The sequence below is a fragment of the Girardinichthys multiradiatus genome, chromosome 21 (genome assembly GCF_021462225.1).
Source record: "Girardinichthys multiradiatus isolate DD_20200921_A chromosome 21, DD_fGirMul_XY1, whole genome shotgun sequence".
Taxonomy (NCBI): domain Eukaryota; kingdom Metazoa; phylum Chordata; class Actinopteri; order Cyprinodontiformes; family Goodeidae; genus Girardinichthys; species Girardinichthys multiradiatus.
Genome location: NC_061813.1, coordinates 12,980,115 through 12,997,415, shown reverse-complemented (window position 1 = coordinate 12,997,415; position 17,301 = coordinate 12,980,115). Strand labels below are relative to the sequence as shown.

Here is a 17,301-nt window from a genome sequence, read left to right as displayed (position 1 = left end):
GCCTTTTTTTGCTTTGACTTTCACTGGAACAATGGGAAGTTTGCAATCCTTATGACCAGCCCCTGTTAAGCCACTTGAGACCAGTGTGTTGTCTACTACAACCTTCGGCTTCTCATTCATCAAATCGGAGGCGTTTTTGTTTTCTTTTGGCAGAATGTGTAATACAGTAGGATGTTTAAGCCCACATTTTTCACAGGTTATCTGTTTCCTGCAATCTTTACTGATGTGTCCAATACACAAGCAGCCAAAACAGATGCCTTTCTCCATCAAGAAGCCAATCTTCTCTCTGTGGGTCTTTTGTTCTAATTGTGCACATGAAACCAGAGCATGTCCTTCTCCACAACAAAAACACTTTCTCTGTGCTGTCAGAATGTGTTCCTTTACTTTCACATGTTCTTTTTCCAGTGGAGCAACATCTATAGCAAATCTACTCCTTTTTACCTTAACATGAGGATGTGATCCTTGTTTGTTCACACATTTATTCATTGTTGATAATGGAGCATCACTGATGTTTCTAAATACAGGGTCACTTAAGATTTTCACTCAATAAAGTTGACAATATCAGTAAAGTTAGCTCTCTGGTTGCGTCTCTCCTGTAGTTCACAGGCTGTAGTCCTCCATTTATCCCGCAGTTTGTATGGGAACTTTTTTATGACCAATGATATTGACTGGGATGTCCAACTCATCCAGGTACTGTACTTCCTCCATTGCATTAGAACATCCTCTAAGGAAAAGACTGTATTCCTGAAGTAATGTTACATCATCAGTTTTTATTGGGGGCTGTTGGGATCCACAGCCATGGAAACAACATTAAAACTCCGGTACAAACTTTTCTGGAATTAGAAAGATTTGGCTCTTTTCGTTTTTAATAATATTTCTTTAAATATTATTTTAATAAATAAAGGCAGCTAATGAGACACCATTGAGAATTAGTCATCCAGAAGGGCGGCTACCGAGCTCTGTTCTGCGTTTTGGTCCGACCCACAGTCCTCCCCCGACATCATCACGCTTGTTGCATCATAACATCCACCGGTCACCAGTCATCCAATAAAACTGATCACAGCAGCAGTTTCATTTACAGCGTAAAAAAAATGTCACTTAAGATGGAAGGATTTTCATCACAACAGGATCCTTGTAAGCTCATTTGCACATCTCGGCAGGTAATCAATCTTCGTAGACAAGCAGTCAGCACTGCACAAGCCACATCCTTTGGCGTTCATGAACAGCTTTAGGCACTCATCCACAGGTGCGCTTACCTGGTTTCCAATAATGTTCGCAGTCTGCTGCTCCAAGAGTCTTAACATACCTCCGTATGATGTGTTGAAAGCCTGATTACTTTGATCCTCTTGTAATCCATCCTTTGCTTGCTGCCGATTCCTAATGCCGTTTTTATTGTTGACAATATGGCAGCGACTTCAGGAGACAAAGAAGCCGCTGAGTGGCTGTAGTTGGGCCGTTCCTTGTCCGACGCGCTCGTCATAGAAAAAGAATCCACTAAGGTCGAAAGTAAATGGCTTTTAATTACGATATTTAAGGAAAAATAAACAACTTAGAATAACGTGTCCAAACATATGACTTAACGAATACAAATCTCAAAAATTTCGATTGTTAGCGGTCAACAAAACATACAGCGGCCCACACACCCCCTCTCCTCTCTCCTGACACTCAGGCAGGTGGATTGATATGCCCAATCACCTGAACTCCGCCCATCTCCAGTTGACCCACACATTAACAAACAAACCGCAACAAAATAAGCAAAAAAACACAATTCCAAATCCAATCAAACATCTTACAACCAGCCCAATTTCATTTATGGCTCCTACAATCAGCCCTGTATAAATCTTAATCTGGTTGATCTAGTTGATTAATTGATTGTTATATCAAAAGCCGGATGATTTTTTTTGTTTTTGTTTTTTGCGCTCTTATAAATAATACAACGTCATGGCATAGAGGGTTACCACAAATGAATGCTTTACTAATAAAGCATTTTTTGGCATTTAAAAAGAACGTATTAAAACTTTTAATACAATCAGCTGATCTGAATGAGACCTCATCACGAAACGCCCACTTCTGACGTGAACGCGCACAGAGCATCATATCTAACCTCACGAGTCCTGTCTCTCTGAGCCCAGTTTTAGGTTCTGCTGTCAAAGAGGATGAACTCGCTTTGTTGTAGACCCTTCAAAAGCAAGTCAGAGAGAAACTCCAACAGGACTGTGGGCGAAGGAAATCTACTTTTGGAAACAAGAGGCAAGTATGATTTTCTAGGTGTTGCTAAAGGCAGGAGGGTTTTCTCCAGTCTACCTAACGATCAGACTTATGATGAACGGAAACTGCGTTTCTGTTTGACATGCTCAGTTATTATTAACGTTGTTGTTATTTTGCTTTCTGGCTACATTTTGTTATGCTTCCTGTAGAACTCATAACAGTGATGGTAAACAATCAAAACTCATTTCATTCAAGAATATTACAGCTTTGCTCATCTTTCCATTTACATAAATCGCTATCAGTATTTGTTTTCAATAGAAATTAAGAATTATTTAGTTGTTGTGCTTCTTGTTAATATTAATATTAGCAGAAGTAGTAATCAAAAAGCTTTTTCTCAGCTCAGGCCAAAGCCTTTTTTCTCCTACCCTTTCGGATTCGATACCCAGGCCATTTGCGGATGTTTATTTTCTGTGCGTAACGGGGCGTGTCGGCTTCTCAGAGATAAAAGCCCCGGTGTTTCAATCTACATCCTTCATGTGACTCCATCTTTCTGAGGAACATAGGACGAGCATCTGACGGTCAGTATAATATGTGTCATTTAGTCTATGAGAAGCTTTGTTTTTCGTTGTTTTCTGTCGCAACGATTTTACTGCGCTTTTACTCATTATTAGAGTTTTAAAATGCTCTGTGATAGTTTTTAGTTTATTAGTAGTTGTTTTTTGTAGTTTAACAACTATCTTCATATTGCTCGAGTGGTTGATTCACAAAAGAGTCTTCTGGGCTTAATCCATCTATTGTTGTCCATTTAAAACAAATGTCTGAGGATTATTTGCGTTGCGCGGTTGAAATACCATACCATATACCAACTATATTTATAAAGCACTTTAAACACCCACAGGACCAAAGTGCTATACAAAATCATAAAATACAATACACTCATAAAGTAGAGAAGGTGAAATATAGAAGCAGTAACAAAATAATTAAAATATAAACACATTGAAACAAAGTCAAACATCTCAGATTGTGCCAAAAGCCAAAGAAAAGAGATGGGTCTTAAGAAGGGATTTAAAAACAGCAAGTGAAGAGGCCTGTCTTCTGCCCAAAGGAAGGTCATTCCATAGCTTTGGAGCTGCTGCAGAAAAACCACGGTCCTCTCTGAGTTTGCGCTTTGTCTTTAGCAGCCTCAGAAACAACTGGTCAGCTGAGCTGAGGGAACGGAAGGGTGTGTAAAGATGTAACAGCTCAGACAAATAGGGAGGGGCAAGGCCATTAAGAGCTCTAAAAGCAAATAAAAGGATTTTAAAATGAATCCTAAAATGTACTGGCAACCAGTGTAAAGAAGTCAAATTTCCGAGTACCTGATAAAAGACGTGCAGCAGCATTTTGTACCCTCTAAAGCTGGGAAATGCATGAATCACTAGTTCCTATATAAAGTGCATTACAGTAATCCAGCCGCGTGGTCACAAATGCATTCAAAGTGCTGTCTAGAAAGAATGGGTTTTACTTTGGCTAGCTGCCTTAAGTGACAAAGGTGGGTTTTACAACAGCTCTAATGTGAGCTTCAAGCTTAAGACCAGCATCCATATAAATAGAACTAGTTAATTGATGGATTTGTCATTTGATCATTTTTTAGTGGACTTTGGTTTGAAAGCAGAATGAAACTCTTAATGCTAGTATAAAAAAACTTCCGTCCCGTCCTTTTATTGTCCTGCAGGAAAGATGGCAGCAGCAACCCCTCTGGCTACAGCCAACACCAGCTTCTCTCTGGCTCTGCTCAGGAAGCTGGGGGACAACGACAACACTGCAAACGTCTTCTTCTCTCCTTTCAGCATCTCCTCAGCCCTGGCCATGGTGATGCTGGGAGCCAGAGGCAACACATCTGCCCAGATGTCAGAGGTACAGCGCACCTTAACGTGCACACCTGCTCAACCTGTTTAAACCAGCGCATTAACATTAATTTAACATTTTTAATCAGCATAGTAGTGACTGAATTCCCCACATTTACTCAGCACCACTGAGGCAGAGCAGATACTCCAGAATCTATGAAGTGAGGTTCTGTTAAAACATTATCAGGTGTTACTACCTTGCTGCAATAGATGGTAGATAGTATAAGGCTTCAGTTACTTCTAACGATATACCTGGTTTTTTTTATTTAAGATTCAATATACATGCCACTCCCGCATGTTGAAGAAGGTCCTGCAGTGCTTGCCACAAGATTCTCCCAAAATAATTGACCTATATATACAGCGGTTGGACAATGAAACGGAAACACCTGGTTATAGACCACAATAATTTATTAGTATGGTGTAGGGCCTCCTTTTGCGGCCAATTCAGCGTCAATTCATCTTGGGAATGACATATACAAGTCCTGCACAGTGGTCAGAGGGATTTTAAGCCATTCTTCTTGCAGGATACTGGCTAGGTCACCACGTGATACTGGTGGAGGAAAATGTTTCCTGACTCGCTCCTCCAAAACACCCCAAAGTGGCTCAATAATATTTAGATCTGGTGACTGTGCAGGCCATGGGAGATGTTCAACTTCACTTTCATGTTCATCAAACCAATCTTTCACCAGTCTTGCTGTGTGTATTGGTGCATTGTCATCCTGATAAACGGCACCGCCTTCAGGATACAATGTTTGAACTATTGGATGCACATGGTCCTCAAGAATGGTTCGGTAGTCCTTGGCAGTGACGTGCCCATCTAGCACAAGTATTGGGCCAAGGGAATGCCATGATATGGCAGCCCAAACCATCACTGATCCACCCCCACGCTTCACTCTGGGCATGCAACAGTCTGGGTGGTACGCTTCTTTGGGGCTTCTCCACACCGTAACTCTCCCGGATGTGGGGAAAACAGTAACGGTGGACTCATCAGAGAACAATACATGTTTCACATTGTCCACAGCCCAAGATTTGCGCTCCTTGCACCATTGAAACCAACGTTTGGCATTGGCATGAGTGACCAAAGGTTTGGCTATAGCAGTCCAGCCATGTATATTGGCCCTGTGGAGCTCCCGACGGACAGTTCTGGTGGAAACAGGAGAGTTGAGGTGCACATTTAATTCTGCCGTGATTTGGGGAGCTGTGGTTTTATGTTTTTTGGATACAATCCGGGTTAGCACCCGAACATCCCTTTCAGACAGCTTCCTCTTGCGTCCACAGTTAATCCTGTTGGATGTGGTTCGTCCTTCTTGGTGGTATGCTGACATTACCCTGGATACCGTGGCTCTTGATACATCACAAAGACTTGCTGTCTTTGTAACAGATGTGCCAGCAAGATGTGCACCAACAATTTGTCCTATTTTGAACTCTGGTATGTCACCCATAATGTTGTGTGCATTTCAATATTTTGAGCAAAACTGTGCTCTTACCCTGCTAATTGAACCTTCACACTCTGCTCTTACTGGTGCAATGTGCAATCTATGAAGACTGGCTACCAGGCTGGTCCAATTTAGCCATGAAACCTCCCACACTAAAATGACAGGTGTTTCAGTTTCATTGTCCAACCCCTGTATATATATATATATATATATATATATATATAATGCCCAACTCTCTAAATATTCATCTTAATCTGGACAGGGTTTAAATCCAGATTAGTTGGACCTACATTAGTTGTGGTTAGAGGAACATCCGATGTCAAAATAACCAATTGTTAACAACAAAAATAGTCTGTTTTACAGCGCTGTACTTTTCTATCAGAAAGTTACTTAAGATAAAAACACTTTGCATCTTCTGTTCTCAGTGTGTTTCACATAAGACGATCATTAGTGAAGTACTGCCTCCTACCTTTACTTGGTAGCAGCTGTGTGCATACAAAACTGTTACAAGGTTCCTGTAATGGCAGTTGTCTGACCTGCTGATACGTTTTTGAGACCGGAGTTCGTGACTGACCGATAATATCCCAAGGTTTGGACATTACCATCTTCATCCTGAAACATGGCGGCGGTAGCATCATGCCATGGGAATGCTTTTCTTCAGCAGAGACTGGGAAGCTGGTCTGAGTTAATGGAAGATGGATGGAACATGTGGGAGGCAGCAATAAGCATAAGACTGTCGAGGACAGTAACCTTTCAGCAGGACAATCAACAAAAAGATCCAGCCAGAGCTTCATGGGAATGGTTTAGATCAAAGCATATGTATGCATTCCAGTGGCCCAGTCAAAGTCCAGATCCACAGCTGTAATTCTGTTACAATGAAATGACTGAGTAGGCTGAGTACACATGAATGAATGCCACGTTTTAGATTTCTATTTGTAAAATAAAAATAAATATACAGTGACCTACATATCTTTAACCTGCCCTTTACAAATTAGGTAGTACTTTGTTCTGGGCTATGACATAAAATCAGAATAAAACACGTTAAAGTTTGTGGGTTGATGTAAATACATTCAAGGCATATGAAGACTTTTGCAAGGCATGGTATGCTACATAAATGTATAACTTCATCTATTAAGTGATGAGGCAAAAACTCAAGATGTTTTATCTCAACTTTATTGTCTTTACCACTGTAGTTATTCTTTATAGTTCCAATAAATCCTCTCATCACTTAATAAACAAGATGACCATGAAAACCAGTCTGTTTTCTTATGTTGTAGAGTGGTCTGTGCATGGTTCAACAAATCCAACTGCATTATTTCATCCGCAGACCTTGAAAACCCTGAATATTCAGGACGACGTCCACTCCAGCTTTGCCCTGCTGCTGAGAGAGCTCAACAAGCCAGGTGCTCCATATGCCCTGAGTGTCGCCAACAGACTCTACGGAGAGCAGTCCTACCAGTTTCTTCAGGTATGTGTGGCAGTTTCCTTTCAGCACTAGTGTGTGTGTGTGTGTGTGTGTGTGTGTGTAAATGTTCCTGAGCGTGTGTGGCTTTGTCTACACATTAAGACAGATTGAATGAAAGGAGAAAAGAGGAGAGCTTAAGCCCTTGGAACAGTGGAGTAGGCACCAGATCAGGATATGAGTCAAGCAGTGATTGTGGGAATAATTTATAATTCCAGCTGCTTTGTTTCAGGATTTCCTTGAGAAAAGTAGGAAGCACTATGAAGCAGAACTGGAGACGGTGGACTTTTCCAAAAACTCCGAAGCAGCCAGGGTCAACATCAACAACTGGGTGGAGAAGCAGACACAAGGTGGATCAGACACACTCCTCATTGTGTCCCTAATCCTAAATGCACTAGAAAAAGAAATTAAAGTTTAGCCTGAACAAAGCATAAAACAATGAATTAATGATTTTGTTTGAACAAATTAAATTTCTTTGTTTCCTGTTATTTAGTCCCACCTTTGCAGTTTTTCCATCATTACATTAATTTTCATATTTAATTACTGTTGAAAGTTCTAAGCAAATATTATTTATGCATCTCTTCCTTTTGCTTTTAGGAAAAATGCTGTTGGAATGAAGATAGTTTTTTTATTATTTGTGATCATTTATTTGTTTTTTTCTGTATTTGTTTCTTTTTGTTTGTTTCTCATATCGGCTTAATTATCTACTTGTTTTTTCTATATTTTATTGATGTTTGTTTGTATACTTATTTGTTCATTTTGTTTATCTATGTGCTTAATTAATGTGCTAATATGTTTCCATATGTCTTTTCTTTGCATTTGTTTGTCACTAGGTAAAATTAAGGATATCCTGGGTATGGATGCAGTGAGCGGGATGACCAGGTTGGTGCTGGTCAATGCAATCTACTTCAAAGGCAACTGGAACAAGCAGTTTCAGGAGAGCTCCACCCGCGAGGCTCCGTTCCGAATCAACAAGGTAACGCTGCTGCTGGACAAACCTCTTCTGTTCAGTAACCTGATCTCAGTCTGTGTGGAGGAGAAGGACCCATCAGCTCAGTAGACTAAATTTGTTTTCTTTACAATGCAGAAAAATATTTCAAGTTGACATATGTTTTCTTTGTATGTTTTCAACACTTAGGTTTTTTTTTTGTATACTCTATATCTCATGTAAATATAATCAGCAGCTTTTTTACTGACCTGCAAGCATACAATGTCTTGTTCTGTCTCTCCTGTTTTTAGAATGACACAAAGCCGGTGAAGATGATGTACCAAGAGTCAAAGTTTCCCCTGACCTTCATCTCTGAAGTCAACTGCCAGGTAACTGCAGGAAGTCACAGCTTAGGTGGGGCAAGGCAACTTTGTGCAAAGTGGTCGTAACATGGCCACTTTTGAATGAGAGCCAACCCAGCAGAAGTCCTGTTTGCAGCGATTTATGCAAGAGAAACGGCAAACGTGGAAGAAGCCCTGGTCAGATGAGACCAAACAAAAACGCTACATGTGGCAGAAAGCTAACAATGCTCTTTTATTAAGCATAAACCCTCACTGGGAAATATGGTGGTGGCAGCATCATGCTGTGGTGATGCTTTTCTTCAGCCCGGACAGGGTGTTGTTGATCTGTTGTCTAAAATCCCAATCCAAAAAATTACAGTTTGAGGTTCTAATGTCAGAAATTAAAAAAGGCTCAAGTGGTAAAAATATCATTGAAAGGCAATGTATACAGATCCAAGGATATCAAAGACAGTTTACTAAGAACTATTAAGTTAGTTATCTATAACTAAATACTGAATAGGGGTTATAATACATTAATACTCAAGTTAAAATAGTAGTTGAGACCTTTACTTCTGGTGTTTTACTATAATATTTTAAATCCCCTGTTTAACAGATCTTGGAGATGCCGTACAAAGGGAAGGAGCTGAGCATGCTTATCTTTTTACCCTCTGACATGGAGGGTACAACTGGTCTGGAGAAGGTATGACTTTGGCATGCGAACCCAAACCCAGACCTACAAAAAGAGCACAAAGAATTAATCGATTTGTGTCCAAACTCAGCTGGAGCAGGAGTTGACGTATGACAAGTTCATGGAATGGACCCGTCCAGACATGATGAATGTAAAGGAGGTCGAGGTGCGCCTGCCTCGGTTCAAGATGGACGAAAAATATGACATGAAGAACGTCCTGATGAGCATGGGCATGGTGGACGCCTTCGACCAAGGAAATAGTGACTTTTCCGGTGGGAAACGGTTCTAGACCTTCCACTCACACATGATCCAGCATCTGATGTTTTTTCCGACTCCCTGTGTTAGTCTGGTATCATCTAAACGTTTCTGTCCCTCTCTGCTCTGACAGGCATGTCTCCTGCCAATGACCTGTTTGTGTCAGAGATTTACCACAAGGCCTTTGTGGAAGTAAACGAGGAGGGAACTGAGGCTGCTGCTGCCACCGCCGCTGTCATGATGCTGCACTGCGCCATGATTCCTGCCAAATTCATCGCGGACCATCCTTTCCTCTTCTTCATCAGACACAACCCCTCCACGACCGTTCTCTTCGCTGGTCGCTACTGCTCACCCGTATGAGCACCGGTCATTTAGAGCAACGTTCCTGATCAGGAGGGAGGTTACAACACAGTTAAAACAGCAGTGAAATTAATTGGACCGAGGAAGCAGAGTTGGTTCAGAGCTCCCTCTTGCTAATCCCTCCTCTGGTTTCCATCCTGTAAATTTAACACCAGTGCATACAAGTTGGATGGTTTCCTCCTTTTATGTGCCTTGCTAAAATGTCAGTTTCTCACACTGTTTAACCCAACATTATCCTTTGCAGGTTGTATTTGTCCATGTTTGTAATGCCTGCATAGCTCTGTTTGCTGCAGCTACTTTATATCATGTGTCCTTTTTTAAGGACTTGGCTTTTCATCAACTGGCAGCATAAACACAACTTAACCCCATGGTTGCAACATCATTTGCACTTCATCTTCACAAAATATTAGAATAAATAATTGTTTACACTTGATGCAGAACCAAAGAGAAGTGACCATATGCATGAAGCTTTTCTGGATTTTAAATGACAAATAAAGGTTTGACTTGCAAACCTGCTGTCTCATATAGTTTATTTGAAAGCAGACCTTGTGGAATAGAGTAAGATGTGGTAAATGTGACATCAAGGATGTTTTCTTGCCACTGGGGGTGGGCAGCATGGGATTCTCACTGTATAAGAAGCTTAAATTCTGCAGTATTCATACAAAATATTTAAACAATGTAAAAATGTAAATTGCTTTTATTTAAGGCAGAGAAACAAATTATTCCAACTGCTGCACAAATAATGTAACATTGATGTTAAATTATTTAAATTATTATTACTTAAATAATTTTTATAGTTTATTATATTAAAAGTAAAAATTGATGATATGTTGCAGAAAGAAAAGTGGTCATACTCTGTACAACTAAGCCAAAGATTATTCATACCCTCAGCATATTTAGATTTATTTTAATCTATTCATTTTTACTGATATATTTCCTTTGACTCAAAGTAATATTAACATCCAGCTCAACAAGAGAATTGACTTAAATCTGTGGATAGAGCTAAAGATTAGGGTGGTGGCCAGGGGGCCTTCCAACCTCAAACATTTGGAGTTCATCACCAAACATCAATTGTCAAAAATACCAGTGGAAACTTGCATGGTCAGCAGTTATTCATAGAAACATGTTATTCATTTTCAGACCATCGTACGTTGCTTGATTGTTTTTTGAGAGACACCAATCCCATTTCCTGTCAGAAAGAAACTTCTTGGTTGAACTGAAATAAATTTAAATCTAAATCTACCAGGGGCTTTGAATAATTTTGGGCTTAGTTTTAAGTAATTGTCATTGTTCTGTGTGTCCTAAGGTATGGGACAAGCTCCACCAGAGCTTTTGAATCTAATAGATGATGAGATGAGGGGAGCAATTGATAATGTTTTTGTTAAAGCTGCTTTCCAGACCTTTCTGTACAATTAAAGTTGCTTTAAACATAGTTTTTACTTATAAAACAGCATGCTAAGGTCAATTTTTTTAATATTTGCTTTTTTTTGTTGCAAAATACTCAATCGAAATAAAATCTACCCTCCTAAAAACAAACTTCCACATGCACATCTCTCACATAAGGCATAATGCAACTCAACAAAGTTGTTCTGAGTATGTCAATTTGCATAATCCCATCTCAAAAATGTAGGAATTGTAGAATATAAACTATCTATGTGTGTAATGTAGAATATAAACTAACTATGTGTGTAACCTGTGTGCAGATATAGGGGAGTCAAGCTTAATTTGGAAGATAATAAGTCCAATGATTTCTAATGCAAAATGAATACATACAGAATAACACAAAGAAAGAAAATTTATGTCATTACAAGTTCCAGTACATCTTTATACCGTTGACTTCAAAGCTTACTGACTGTGCCTTCCCCTTTTTGCAGTCTGGTGATGTAAATCAGCCAAGCTCCCTTGTGGTATCTATACCATGCCCAAAAGTTGACATTTATTGCTTTATTATCCCTACAGCCAGCTTTCACTGCTTGCAGCTGCTGAGAACCTCCAACCTCTGTTTCACCCCTGCTCCATCCTGACTCCTGCTGTGATCTGTGATCTCTCCTCAAGGCTCACTCATGTTAAATCTCAGTTTAATGTTCCCACATGCAAACTAAACTAATATCATGAAAGTACATGATTTTAATTCTCAACAATTCCCCCTTTTGACCTCTGCAAAAGAGGTCAATATTAAAAAATATAGGAATGATAAGTAACAAATGCACACCAAAAGATTAGTACTCTGCGAAGTGACAAAGGTAAGCCATGAATTACAACTGGGTCATTAATTCCCAACCTTCAGTAACAACATTTTGCATCATATTATATGGAGTTGCATGAGTGCGTGCCCTTGGCGCACTTCAGTCACTAGTCCGGTTTCTAGCAGAAGGCAAGTTTTCAAACATGAGCGCCTTCCTATATAGCGTCCTGTGACGTCAGACTTGGGACGCCCAGTCATATCAGTCGCAATGCTCGATGGGATATGTAGGAGCGGGCTGTCCTGGGTACAAAATGGCCGATGCCATTGGAGGGGCACAGTGACGTCCAACAACGTGCAGATAGTCCAATACTCAGCAAACAAGTTGTCCAACAAGTAACAACAGTCAGTCAGTCAGTCATTTTCTACCGCTTATTCCATAGTGGGTCGCAGGGGAGCTGGTGCCTATCTCCAGCAGTCTATGGGCGAGAGGCGGGGTTCACCCTGGACAGGTTGCCAGACCATCGCAGGGCAACACACAAACAACCATGCACACACTCATTCATACACCTAAGGGCAATTTAGAGTTACCAATTAACCTAACAGGCATGTCTTTGGACTGTGGGAGGAAGCCGGAGTACCCGGTGAGAACCCACGCATGCACGGGGAGAACATGCAAACTCCATGCAGAAAGCCCCCAGGCCGGGAATTGAACCCAGGACCAGGACCTTCAACAGTGCTACCAACTGCACCACCGTGCAGCCCCACAAGTAACAACATTTCGCATCATATTATATGGAGTTGCATGAGTGCGTGCCCTTTTTCTATGGTTGACGTTATGAGTCTTACTGTAAGGGAGCGAATACATGGCACACAAAAACATCCACACGTTACTAGAATACCAAAAATACAGACAATGAATTCAGCAATGAGATACCTACCAAAGGTGTTGGTGAACCACCCCTCCAGTCTCCCGCCAATTCCTGAATATTCATGCATTTCCTTAGTACGCAAGCCTTCTAATGCTCGGGTCACTGAACCATCTGGAGCAGAATTGGAGCACATGTCACCAAATATTGTACACACACCCCCTTTTCAGCCAACAACATATCCAGAGCCAATCTATTCTGCTCAGCCATAAGAGAAGTAGGCGCCAACTGTTCTGCCAACCCTTCAACCACATCTCGTGTCAGATTTGCCAACCTTAAGACATTGTAATGTATGTAATTGATCCTGTCTACATTTTTATTTGGGGTTACAGGAAAAACTGCTGAAATTACCGGTAAATTTTCAAACCCAGCTGCCACTTGATCAACCAATTTATCCTGTTAGGAACCCACGTGGAATACCAATTGCATCAATATAAGTTAATGAGCTGTCCATAAAATCAAAGGATCTGGTCTTCCTCACCATTCCTCCATGTGGTGATTTCTACCCCCACAGCAGTAAGGGAGCCACTAGCCGCACCATTGCACAGCTTCCTACTGCCCTAGGGGCAATTTGGGGTAATAAAACACTTCCACCACAATAGTAATATAAACCTTCTTGGACCCAGTGTCCTACAGTGCCAGCTGGGTAAGTTTTGTTACACCACGATGGAGAGACAATTCCCAATTGTAAGTGTGGTTCTTCAGTAACCCCTGTAAAATTGAAACAGGGATAATCATATCCCTCAATCTGAGGAGAAAAAGGGCCTACCAGTGAGCTATTGCTAAACACCTTTGCTAAGGTATGACAAGCAGGGTTTTCTTTACCATGAGTTAACAGAATCATGCATTTAAATCCTAATGGATCCGCGTTCTCATATATGGGAGCAGGTACATTGACCAAAGTGGGTCTAGCAGCCGCACAAGCTATACAATTGCTCATGGCCGACTCACATGCTGTCTGAGCCATCTATGTTAACCACAAATTGGACTCTGTAAATCCCAGAGCCCCTTGGATAACATCTTCCGGGATTAAGGTGTTAAAGTCTATCTGAACCACAGGGGTTTTCACTTTACCACCTTTGGCCAGAAACAAGATTAATTCTAACAATTCTACCCTGATCTCGTGCAAGCCATCCTGGCAAATCTACTCCTAATTACATATAAAATCCGGAACTCATATTTCCACATCTAAGAGTAGGTGGCCTTATTGTAATATTAGGGTTGTGGTAGGGGTTGGTCTGTATTCTTCCAATGCTGAGTAATATTGGATTAATACCTCCAGTTGTCAATTTACCCTTCGCTTGTCCTCTAGCCAAGGTCACCAGATGCTGAAATGTTTCTGCATATGGATTATCTGACAGTATTCGTCCCTGTTTAGTGTCCCAAATGACAAAACCCTGGGCTGGCATGCCGATGTTCTCCATACCATCCACCGCACCTTTCTGATAGATACTCAGATACACATTATATTTAGTCCAGGCTAGCTCACTGCCCTCACATGTAAACACAGAATAGAGATCAAACTGAAATGTGGTGTCTGAGCCAAGTACATAATCTAGTTCAATACCTCCATGTCTTTTAATGCATGTGTCCGATATTTCAGTCATTTTCCGGAGTAGATGACGACGGCTGTGGAAATTGGGACTGAAGGGGTGCTCACCACTCTGGAAAACATCACACACCAAGAATACAATTATTCCCACAAGTATCATTATTAAACCTCCTCCCCCACATTTCCATTTACAACTAACACCCCAACCATGCATCACCATTTTCATTCTTTACATCAGATCAATCCCACTTAGCCCAGGAGCTTATAACCTTCACACACTGTGAAGGTCATAATGTTGATTCAAAGTCATACATCAAGTACATAAAACAACAATCACATAATCAAAATCAAGAGTCACATATGTTCCTATTCCCAGTCCTGAATTTATCTGTTGATTAGTTGAATCTAATGACTCCTTGTAGTGGATAAATCCTCTTGAAAACCAAAAGAAAAAGTCTCTGGAGTGGATAAATCCTCTTCAGCTCAGTGCGATCACACCGGTGAGCCTCCAGGGGATTTATTATGCCCCTTTATGACACCTCTGGTGCCTGTGACTTTGTAGGCTCCTCAGCTGGTGCACACTGACTCCAATGATACCAGGTTTCTCCTTTCCTCTCAGACGAACCGCATGAGATGTTCTTTCCAGGACTTGGAATGGGCCTGTGAATCTGGGTTCCTGCCAATTCCGCTTGATGACCCTAAGCCAGACCCAGTTGACCCCTGGTACCACAGGGGGGGCCTTTTGTTCTCTCAGGTCCGCTAGGGTCTGCAACTCATTAAAGAACGTGTTAGAAGATAATTGTGCCGATTCACCTGTCTGTCCTGGTATCCGCTGTGCTGGTCCCGGGAAGACTCTCCCAGTCTGTAGTTCATGTGGGGTGTAACTTGTGGACTGATTAACAGACATCCTGACAGACATTAAAGCAACTGGCAAAGCATCCACCCAATTTAATTTGGTCTGTGCACAGATTTTAGCCAATTTTGTTTTCAATGTTTGGTTCATTCTTTCAACTTTGCCCTGGGATTGAGGATGATATACTGTACCAAAAGCATGTTTCAGTCCCAACATTTGCTCCACCTGTTGCAGATCTTTGCTCCTGAAATGAGTTCCATTATCAGATCTTATCTTTTCCGGGAAGCCATGTCTGGGAATGTAATGATTAATTAAACATTTTACCACATACTTACTGTCTTCCTTTCTTGTGAGCCATGCCTCAGGCCATCCTGAATATCCATCCACACAGACCAACCTGTATCTATATCCTCTTGCTGTGGATACCATGTCTGTGTAGTCAATGATGATCTCCTTCCCAGGTTGGGTGTAGTTTTTAAACTTACCTGGAAATGGATGCACAGTAGGTTTTGGATTAAATTGTCTGCAAATAGAACAGTTCCTGATCTTCTCTCTCACCATATCTTTTAAATATGGGTGCCACCATTGTTCCAGGTTGATAGGCACCTGCAAAATACCAACATGTGATGTTCCATGTGCATCTTCCGAAATGTGTTCTCTCATGTTAGGTGACTTCACAACTTTTATCACCAGGGCCTTTTCTCTTCCACACAGTAAGTTCCTCAAGGGGAGAACCCCTTTTGTAATGTTGTTTGATTTTTTCCAAGTTTAGATGTTCAAAGTTCTCAGCTTTAACACTTACTAAATTGAAGCTGCGTGCATAACCTGCTACTTTTTTAGGCAACAACAAGGCTCTCTCGAGCCATAAATCTCATTTAATTTTCATGTTTGATTGGCTTCTGTGCTGCAGTCACAAATCCATTTCTCAACCATTGTTTCAAATCAACATAGCATACAGCAGACTGGATGTGATCCTTACACAGGATCGCAGGCAGGTTGCGGTTTCTGGACTCAGGGGTGAAATGGGATAAATCTTGGAGAAAGTTGTTTGCTCGGATCTGGCGGAAATGACCAGGAATTTGGCTGTTTGGATTCGCCCTTTGAGAAGCACCAGCGAGACTCTCAAGGCTGACAGAAAATTAAGAGTCAGCCTGACCCAAATAATTATTGTATTTCTGAATCTGGCTCCCCTGCACGGCCTTGATGGCTGGCTATCTTCAACCTCTCCTGGAAGTTATGTAAACATGACGCTCTGCTCCCTCTGCCCCCTCCCTTCCCTGAGGACCTGCTCAGAACTTTGTGGCCGGTTGATGAACATTCCAATCCATACCATCAAGGACAATGGCCTCTGGGACAGTGCTTCATGGACTTACTTGCACACACTCACTCACACACACACACATGCTCAAGATAAACATACGCACCCCCTCACACCACCTTCACCGTTCCCAGCATGATGCTGTTTTGTAAACTTGTTGCTTCTTTGTGCTGAGGTTTTTTGCAATCTCAAACTGTATCCTATCACGTTCTGGGTTTGGATCGGACCAAAGTGCAGATAAGAGCTTGGCAGCCGCATGATGAGAGGAAGACTTTTCTTTAATTAAAGGTCTCCAAAAGGTAACATAATCTAACAAGTACAAACATGAGTCGAGCCAAAAACTTACATGTGTACATAGTTCTGTAACGTAGCAAAACTGAGCATAAACAAGGGGTAGTGAACGAGGAATAGTGACAGAGGAACCAGCAGGGAACATCAAACACAGACCAACTAATATACAGGGAGAAAACAAAGGCAGGTAATCACAGGAACTAAGAACAGGTGTGGCAAGGAGACATGGAGGCATAAGGGACAGGTGGAACTAATTAACAATAAAGGAAAACATAGACCTAAGAACTGTTAATACAAAAACACAAACCAAGTCCAAGGATGTCATACCATGACATATCCTGCAAAGGATAAAGTGTGAAATATGATTTTTTTCCCTCTACTTACCTAATGTGGCCTCTTTTCTCATCTAGCAAGGGCAGCGCCTGTGAGTGGGCAGCAAAGCCTCGGTGACCCGTCCCCCCTTTGTCTTGTGTCATGATGTATGTTTGGATGGGTTGTACTGGAATTCTAATTTCCTCTCGGGGATCAATAAAGTATCTTTGAATTGAATTGTATTGTCCTGCTGCAGAACCCAAGTGGGCTTGGGTTTGGAGTCACTAACTAATGCCCAGA

General features: G+C 41.3%; 1 protein-coding gene across 2 annotated transcripts; it reads left to right on the top strand.

The window, feature by feature from the left end:
- Nucleotides 1-2,141: 2,141 nt before the first annotated feature.
- LOC124858295 (leukocyte elastase inhibitor-like) lies at nucleotides 2,142-10,075 on the top strand. 2 transcript variants are annotated; one of them, XM_047350282.1, is made up of 9 exons: nucleotides 2,142-2,250; nucleotides 3,923-4,104; nucleotides 6,858-6,998; nucleotides 7,225-7,342; nucleotides 7,826-7,968; nucleotides 8,232-8,309; nucleotides 8,875-8,961; nucleotides 9,041-9,221; nucleotides 9,338-10,075. In XM_047350282.1, exons 1-9 carry the CDS (start codon nucleotides 2,157-2,159, stop codon nucleotides 9,562-9,564), a joined length of 1,251 nt encoding a protein of 416 aa, XP_047206238.1. In that variant the 5' UTR covers nucleotides 2,142-2,156; the 3' UTR covers nucleotides 9,565-10,075. The 2 variants fall into 2 exon arrangements, with proteins under 2 accessions (XP_047206238.1, XP_047206239.1); XM_047350283.1 differs by lacking the exon at nucleotides 2,142-2,250 and adding an exon at nucleotides 2,632-2,786.
- Nucleotides 10,076-17,301: the final 7,226 nt, after the last annotated feature.

Bases quoted from the DNA above. Each gene is read 5' to 3' on its own strand.
- LOC124858295 (XM_047350282.1), top strand. From the start codon at position 2,157: ATGAACTCGCTTTGTTGTAGACCCTTCAAAAGCAAGTCAGAGAGAAAC. The intron at 7,343-7,825 runs GTGGATCAGACA...GTTTGTCACTAG, and splicing joins GGTGGAGAAGCAGACACAAG to GTAAAATTAAGGATATCCTG. The intron at 7,969-8,231 runs GTAACGCTGCTG...TCCTGTTTTTAG, and splicing joins CTCCGTTCCGAATCAACAAG to AATGACACAAAGCCGGTGAA.